Source organism: Mus pahari, chromosome 18 (genome assembly GCF_900095145.1).
Source record: "Mus pahari chromosome 18, PAHARI_EIJ_v1.1, whole genome shotgun sequence".
NCBI classification, from domain to species: Eukaryota; Metazoa; Chordata; class Mammalia; order Rodentia; family Muridae; genus Mus; species Mus pahari.
Genome location: NC_034607.1, coordinates 10,195,472 through 10,204,718, shown reverse-complemented (window position 1 = coordinate 10,204,718; position 9,247 = coordinate 10,195,472). Strand labels below are relative to the sequence as shown.

The 9,247-nt window shown below is 43.7% G+C and overlaps 1 protein-coding gene across 1 annotated transcript in view; it reads left to right on the top strand.

Annotated features, from left to right (window-relative positions):
- The window catches only part of Opn5 (opsin 5), a 51,707-nt gene that overhangs the window by 12,452 nt on the left and 30,008 nt on the right, over nucleotides 1-9,247 (top strand). Inside the window, exons 3-4 of the mRNA XM_021218362.1 lie at nucleotides 2,293-2,463; nucleotides 6,045-6,379. Of these exons, the coding sequence (XP_021074021.1) occupies nucleotides 2,293-2,463; nucleotides 6,045-6,379 (506 nt within the window). The remainder of the gene's footprint in view (nucleotides 1-2,292; nucleotides 2,464-6,044; nucleotides 6,380-9,247) is intronic.

Sequence of the window (9,247 nt, the reverse complement as noted above, 5' to 3'; positions counted from 1 at the left end):
GGTTACAATTCCCCGCATTAAAGTATTTTTTGGTGTAAGACCTATTATCATATATATATATATATATATATATATATATATATATATATATATATGAAAATAGATTCTTCTCTGATATACATTCTGGACACAATTTCCCCTCTGTCCATTCCTCCTGGCTCTCCCCCATCATCCCCTCTCCCCCTGTCCACTCCCTTTTCCATCTCCCTTCAGAAAGGAGCAGGTCTCCAAGAGACAACATCCCAACATGACAAAGCAAAATGCATCAAGACAAGGCAAAAACCATCACACTGAAGTTGGACAAGGCAACCCAACAGGAGAAAAAGGGTCCCAAGAGCACACAGGGAGTCTTCTTTTATTTTTCCTAATCTGTGGATCTGTGGAGTAATTGGCAACAACATCAGCAGCAGCCTATAGTTAATACACCTGGGCACAAGACACTTTCTGAATAGGAAATTTGTAAATGTTTTGAATATTCCCCATCAACGGCTATAGTTGCACCCTTTGTCGGGTATTGTTTGACTAGCCAAGTCTGTTCGCTTTGGAGGCCAAGACACAAGTCCTCCAATAAGCTTGGTGTGGCTGAATAGATGTTTCAAGGTCACTGCAGACAACCTTGTCCCCAGGAACGCTTATTCCACACTCACACTTGAGTATCTAATTTTGAACAGGAGGAAAACAGCAGCGCCCCAGACAGTCAAGGAGGAAAAATCAGTTTAGAAAAATTGTGCTTTAGGAGAAACGTTCTCTTGGATGTTTTATTGTGAATATAGTGTCTGTCTTGCTCATCTTTGAAATGAACCACTTGAATAAAAGGTTAACAAGGATCACGTCGCTGTCATTGTCCTCTGGGGTCACATCTATTGTACTCCTCGAAGCCAAATCTCTTTGAAGCAGTTATGATAGTAAGTAAAGTAATACTTAACTTTCAAAAAGTTCTTTGACTATTGGGCTGAATGAAAAACTTTTCAGGGTAATTTCAGGCTTAGTTCATGAAAAACATCAGTGCCATTTTAAAAATAGTTGAAAGGTATTTTTGAATCATTTTATTAGCATATATTAATATAATGTGACACTTTCATTCTTGTATATAACATATTAAAATCAATTCACTTCCTCATTTCTCCCTTACTCCCCCATCCTTCTCACTCATTCCTTACTATTTCCCTAACAGCCCTTTATCTACCTTCACATCTTTTGCATGTGTGTCTCAGTGAATTATATTAGAATTGCTTACAGGAGCCTGGTCCCACCTTAACAGTACACATCACTGAAGGATATATCTCCCCCTTCCTCAGCATCCATTAAGTACTTATAAATCTTCAGAGACGAATGGGTACCTATGAGCCCCCCCACCCATAACAGGATGTTGACAAGCTTAGCCCACCTTGTATAGGTAATCACACATGCCATGAGCTCAGGAATGTGACAGTCATGCTATGCCATGTCATGATGTGTCTAATCACAACATCAGCATCCTGTATAGCTCCCTGCCCTTTCCTGCAGCTCTTACATTCTTTCTGCTCCTTCCTTTGAGTTGTTCTTCGAGAGGGTGTGTGCTAAAAATGTCCCATTTACAGCCTGACATTCAACAGTCATTTATTTTCAGTAGTTTGGCCAATTTGTGAGTCTTGCGGTCACTACCGTTAACTGCAAAGCGACATTTGTCTGACCAAAGCTAACAGCAACATTAATCTATGGGCAAAAACATACTCATGCAGAAGGCAGCTCATGCCTCTTTGGTAGTTCAACAGTAGTAGCTGCTTCACAGAGCCTAGGACTTCCCAAGCCATCAGCTTTTGGTTAGATTTACAGTTCCACACACAGTTCCCCTACTTCTGGAGCAAGCCTCAAAGCCAATTAGAAAGCAGCTGGTTACTCCTACAATACTTGTGGCATTTTCCTTAGTGTACAAGTAGACTCATGGGTTATTATGGAACACGTGATCAACAGATGAGTGGACTCCCAGCAGTCTGCGAAGCCCCTTCGAGCCCTATGAAGCTTAGCCACCAAGGAGGAAACATTTATCCCAGTTCCTGTTGATCACTTCATGTCTACGACCAAGACCTGTTGTGTCTTCATTGGGTCGCCTGTGAGCTGTCAGAATGTTACCAATCTATTCATTCTGAGTAATGAAGTAAGTGTGTGTGTGTGTGTGTGTGTGTGTGTGTGTGCGTGTGTACTCACACTTTGAAATGTGTCTGTGGGGATGAAGGGCCGGCTGAGTTGAGTGAGTATGTGAAGGGTTTTTAACCTCAAGGAGCTTCATTTGATGCTCGCTCGATGCTCTAGTTGTAGGCAAGCCGTTCACCATCATCTCTTGCTTCTGCCACCGCTGGGTGTTTGGCTGGTTTGGCTGCCGCTGGTATGGCTGGGCTGGATTTTTCTTTGGCTGTGGAAGCCTGATTACCATGACTGCTGTCAGCCTGGACCGCTATCTGAAGATCTGTTATCTGTCTTATGGTAAGTTGGAAGGTCCCTTGCTCCCTGATAGACAAGTTAGATGGTCGGAGTGTTAGAGCTGTATCTACTTTTTACAGTAAATAAAGGTTATTAATGACTTCAGTGACCAAGAACCCTCCTCTTCATAGCCTCCCTTGTTCTACTGTTTATTTAGACTTGACCTGTATTGGTGTATGTTTCCTTTAGTACGACTTTTACAATATGCCTACAGCTTTCAGATGTCTCACTTTCTTGTAGAAAATACCGCAGTGTCTACACATTTTGCTCATGTAGAAAACAGAAAGAATGAATGAAAAGATCAGGCCTGAGAGATTTAGCTGATGACCTCAGTTTTTTTTTTTGTGATTATAAGAACCATGATCTATGATTTTTTTTTTTTCTTTAGGATTCAGGCTCCCTGAGTTTTCAGAGATGGGGAATTCCAGGACGTTCTCCAGGTTTAGAGAGCCATACAGATGTTGCTATCTAAAAGGATACACTCATTGAAAAAAAAAAAAAGGCTCTGCAGGTCTCTTGTGTAGGTAGACGAGCAGCTAAGAGAGCCAGCAAGGCAGCTTTAATGGACTTTCCAGACTTCCATATTTTAAAGATTAGACGATTTTACTAATTAAAGTTCTAGTATGTTTGGTTCTTTGGATCCTGGGAATTTATTGATCCAGAAGGAGAGAGATTTGGGGCACTTAATTTTAATGGTAAGAATCAGACCTAGTCAGGGAGTGGTTGTGACTTCCTTTGGGTAAAACAGCTTGGACTAACAAACTGTTAGGTAGTGTGGCTGAGGCTGCGGGACAGAGGATGGCCAGTGTACAGACATGGCAAAGAATGTTTTCTTTTGTCCTTAAAAAGTTGTTAGTGCTCTGTAGGAGGACTCTGAGGGACTCTGAAGGAGGCCATATATGGGGTAGCGGGAGAGGAGTTGCGAGTGTCTTCAGGATTCAACACTCATTAAATAATTGCATCTCTTTTCATGAATGTCTGAAACTTCCAGTTGAAACGGCCTGAGTCAGAAGTTCCAATAAGATAAAAAGCATACAATTATGCAGTTTGTATGATGTTAGAGTCCAATTCTTACCATAATCTTGTTTTCTCGCACAGCAAACGGAGTTTAAATAAAACCATAGATTTTTATAGACAAGAAGACAAAAATGTTTCAACTTCCTGGGAGTATTTGGGGGAAGAATAACCCTTGATCTCTGTTTTAAAATGTCATCTAGAGTTTAAAGTTTGCATCAACTAAAGAGAGGATGCTATCCATTTCCAGAATCATGGCAGGGCATAAATGCTGTAGGAGAAATGTATATTATCGCAAGCCTTTTCAAAGCTTGACTTCCAGTGATATTTCACCCTTTAACCTGATTCACTATTGGACCTTCACACAGTGTTCTCTAGCATATCAGAATTTGAAAGGTCACTCAGGGACATGCAGACATATGTGGTGGGAAGCAACCACGTTAACGTTGTAAGTGGTCATTCCTGAGAGATGACCCTTTGGACTCTTGAATAATTCCAGTGACCAGTGACGGGGAGCTTACTACTGCTCAAGGCAGCCCATTCTCTGATTGGTCTGCTCTCACTGTTACAATGTTATTCCTTATATTGAGACAAAACTGCCTCCCAGTAACCTCCACCCATTGGTCCTAGTTCTGACTTCTGGAGCACCACAGAACCCATCTCCTAATCTACTCCCTCCTGTACTTGACAGCCTTTCAGCATACTGGAATGTAAGTATGAAAGCACCTCACTCAGTAACCCTCACTACCAATGCTTATCCGTATGCCTATGCACGTCCTTATGAAGCTATGTCACAATCTCTGCCAGTGTCTGACGCGTTAGGATGGATAATCAAGAGCTGACGAACCTTTGTGGTTACCCGATCTACCCTTCTCTGGTTTGGTTTGAGGAAAGTTTCTATTTCATGACGTTCAATGCCATGCATTTGAGTAAATGGAGACGCCGGAGCATAGGCACAATTTCTTCTGTTTCTTCTTTGTGATCACACACACACACACACACACACACACACACACACACACACGCACACGCACACGCACACGCACACACGCACGCACACACACACACACAGAGGCATAAATGTTCATATTAAGGTCTAAGTTAAGAGTTTGCAAAGTTGACACTATTTCATTTACTTTAAACATCATCCAGACCTTTAAGCAAAGACTCGGGTGAAAGCTCAGTTGGTAGAGCGCCTGCCCACCGTGCACAATGCCCTGTGTTCTGACCCCAGCACCACATAAAGTAGGCACAGTGGGAGTGTGCACCTGTCATTCCAGTTCTTGGGCTATGGAGGCAGGAGGATCAGACGTTTAAGCTCATCCTCAGCTCCATGGCTAGCTTGGGTCCACGTCCATTCCTCAAAGCAAACAAACAAGAAAGCCAAGGAGCTAACAACAAACCATAAGCAATGGGTCACCGCAACTTCCCTTTAGCGTTAAGCATACCGAGCACTCAGAAAGGCCACATGAAAGAAGTCACACTGCACTCTGAAGAACTGCAGTCTTAGTGACTTAAATCTCACTTGCTCAGAACAGAAGCAGCCCTGAGTGCATATGGAAAGAGTTAGCATTTCTCTGTGTGTGTTTTTTTTTTTTTTTTCGATAGTTCTTCCCTGCTACTGTGCAGCCAAAGCAGTAAGGAACCATTCTCATTCCTCTTCCGCCATGTGCCATGGGAGGGTCAGAGATTCCCATGACGACTGCTGCCAAAAGAGCCAGCTGATCTGGCTTTGGTGACTGTTGAACTTCGAGAAAGGATCACTAGTGTTTTACAACTTAATCTAAAAAGAAATGATGGTGGCATTTCTTTTTCTTGGAAGTCCCTTAAAGAGCTCTTTGTCTCCCACTCCCTTGTCACCCTCAGTCTTCGTGAAGACTTTTTTTTCCCTTCCCCAGAATTACTTACACAGTATGTGTGACAACCTAATCAGATTGCTGCTCTCTCACCCTGCCTGTGTACTGTCCGACTGTCCCGTGAATAACATCCAAGGATTCGAAAATGTGCATGAATTTCCAAGCACAGTCATTCATTTTAACACCACACCACAGGTTCAGGTTCAAGACCCGCCAACCCTACTCAACAAATTCCTAGGCAAGGAAGGGATATAGACACAAAAGAGGTTTGAAAAAGAAGGATGTTTTAAAGACAAGACGAATTCTTTGTGATTTTGCACCTCCTGGGAAGGACTCTCCTTTCAATTCTTAGACAACTCACTAACATACTCTTGAGATGTCTTCCCAAGCTCCCCCATCGTCTTCCCTGTCCTCTCCTCTTTGTGCTGTCCGCTCTCCCACCCTGAGCCACTTCTCCCTCCCAAAGCTCCTAGGTGCCTAGAGAAAACTTTCCCCGTGAATTCTCTTCAAATTGCATCCTCTTGGACCAAAGCCTCCAGCTCTGGAACTTTCCCTGCCTTGACTTCGCTCTCCCCCAGGCTTCAGTTAATCTGTCCACGTCTCCCAGAATTCAGTGGAATAAATCTTTGGAGCTGGAATTTGACATGTCCAGGGGAGGTATCCGGGCTCAGGGTAGGTTCCATGTGGGTAATGCTCTTTTTTTTCCACCTCCAGGGGTCTGGCTGAAGAGAAAGCATGCCTACATCTGCCTGGCATTCATCTGGGCTTATGCTTCCTTCTGGACCACCATGCCCTTGGTGGGCCTGGGGGACTATGCACCCGAGCCCTTCGGAACCTCGTGCACCCTGGACTGGTGGCTGGCCCAGGCTTCGGGTGGGGGTCAGGTGTTCATCCTGAGCATCCTCTTCTTCTGCCTCTTGCTGCCGACGGCTGTGATTGTCTTCTCGTATGTGAAGATCATCGCCAAGGTGAAGTCTTCCTCTAAAGAGGTAGCCCATTTCGACAGTCGGGTCCATAGCAGCCATGTGCTTGAGGTGAAGCTGACCAAGGTAATGGTAACCGTAGTCCCTGTATAGGTGTGGCTTCTTAGAACACTCAAAATGTCAAAGGGTGGAAGGGTTGGGGGCTGTTGGGAACCCGAAAAAAAAAAAACCCAGAATCCCTATTGGTTGTTTACCCACACTTGAACTCTGTTAGAGCTTATATAAGTCACTGTAGTCCCGCCCTTGTGTTCCCTAAACTCGCCACACAAATGCACACATTTTAAGTATCTACCAAATTAGTATAGTGGATTCAGTGTGCCTATTTTTTCTATTGAAATACATGTTAGTCACACACACACACACACACACACACACAAATATGTAATACCTCACAGTTTGCACCATTTTGCTTGGACTCTGGTAGGCATTTTAAGGTCATCCTGCCATCCACATTGTTTACTGGTTTATCACAGATCATTCCTGAATGGTTGGATCCTTTGGTCAGTGTGAAGGAGCACAGTTGGCAGTCTTTTAGATATTATGGTAAATGGAGAAAAGACCATGGAATTTGACAACAGATAAAGGTTTGAATTCCACCATAAACATTGCCCTGTCTGCAACCCAGCACTAGACATCTAACTTTTTAAAGTTAGTTGATTGATTTATTACATGGTAAATAAAATATAATTACATTACTTCCCTCTTTCCCTTTCCTCCCTCCAGCCCCTCCCATGTCTCCTCTCACTCTCATTGATAGTCTCTCTCTCTCTCTCTCTCTCTCTCTCTCTCTCTCTCTCTCTCTCTCTCTCTCTCTCTCTCTCTCCTTATTATTNCACACACACACACACACACCCAAAGCTTTTATTTCAACTATTTTACCCTTCTGTAAGTTTCAATTCCCTCCCTCCCTCCCTCCCTCCCTCCCTCTCCCTTCCTCCCTCTTCCCTCCTCCCTCCTTTTCTTCCTTTCTTCAGATCTTGTGTATCCCAAGTGGCCTCAAAAATCTCTGTGTGAGTGAGTCTGGCCTTGGACTCCTGGTCCTTCTGCCTCCACCTCCCATGTGTTAGAATTACAGGCATGCTTTACCATGCCCAGCTAAGCTTAAATTTCTATTTTGAAACTGAGAAGCCCCAAAATGAATATTTAGTTATCCCATTGGGCATTTCCACTGGAAAAAGTGTTCACACACTGAAGCAAGCCTCTTGCAGCTCATCTAAGAAGGGGGCTAGTGCTGTGGCTGGAAGGTAAGGTCAGAGAGGCTACTTCTGTTTTTCAAACCTTATTATTCAAATAGCTTGGCATTCACTATTTGTTTATTAGCATACACTAATCACCTATCACATCCAGATCTGTAGTTAATATGACAATCCCGGATTTCTCTAAATGTCCCTTTCACTACCATAAACCAGCTCTAACTGTCCCTAGACAGTGGAAGCCTCCCTAACACAGGTCACCAGAGCACTGGGCATGTTGCCTTTAGAGGCACCTGTCCCATCGAGTCAAGTATTCGTCTCTCTTCTTTTTGCAAGAGAGTGAATGAGATGTAGGCAAGTATTTGGTTCTGTTCGCTTCTGCATTCCACAGCCCAGCACTTGCTAGATGGTAACCGTGATGGCTCCATTGCATACCTGATTAAAGGTGGCCTTGATAACTGTGAACTGGTCCTTTGACTTCTGGCTCAGGCACCTCTTTCTTTGGTCTTGTCAGTCACCAGAAATGCTCATGCTGTATATACATGGAGGCAAACCGCAACCCCCCTCCCCAACACAAAACAAAGGTATGTAGGGGGAAAAAACCCAGTGTAACTTCCCCGTTAGGACATCCACCTTGCAGTCACACTGTTTTCAGTTGATTTCTACTGAAGCAAGAAGATACAACCTCACAGGGACACTTTCTCTGTCTGGATAAAAACCTTTCAGCCTGGGCTCAGGATTCCTCAGCTTCTCACCCACTCAGAACTTCTGTTCTCTATAATGCCAGTGGTCTAAAGTGTGTAACTCCAAGGCTACTGTCTAAGATTTCAGTGGTAAAATAAGTCCATCGTCTGCATCCTCTTAAGTATTTTTAGCTGGGTTATCATCTTGACTTGCCTTCTTTGGGTCTGATCTCATCTAGTAGAATATGAAGTGGCATCTGTCTACAGCCCCTTTTAAACCTGCTATCTTCTCTAGTTATTCTTTTTAAGATGATTTCTCTGACTTTCATAGTACACATACTACAGACGGAAGTATAGTGTGTATCTGCACATAGTGCATCCTTTACACAAGAGCACAATATTTTTGTACTCTCTGGTTCTATGGCTCAACATCATCTCACTCTTTTGTCTTCAATTGACCCGGTCAAACAAGTTTTATTAAGGTCAAATTCGGTAGCATCAGAGACTGCCCTTCTGTTCCCAGAGCTGCCCGTGCAGCCTTAGCAGGTCTTCAAAGTATCCTGGCACCAGTTGGTTAGGGATCCTGGTTGGGATTTTGTTCTTTACTGACCTGTTTTTTTAAAATGAGGTATCCAATTCCTTTTGGTCATGTCATATAGCACAGTGCATGCTCTTTATCCTACCCACAAGGCCTCTGTAGGCAGTGTTTCTACTCTCTGCTATAACTCGTGCAGTAGATTCTGTGAACCTGGCTGAGAGCCCACGAGGAAGGCATGCATTTTCAGTTTGTACATTCTCGCTGGTTCACAAGGTTCTGTTGCTTTGTTCATACAGCCCTGCTCTCTGGTGCTTGGCTCAGAAAGGCCAGTTCAGGGTACGCTTTCCACTCCCCGACATCCTCTCTTGTCTCTGCACTATAGACATTTCACCTATTCGAGTGGAAAATTGACTTGGATTTTCTTGCTCACTCTTAACATCCTTAGGCCTCTAGCTGGGGACAGTCAATTGTTTTCAACACACACACACACACACACACACACACACACACACACACACAC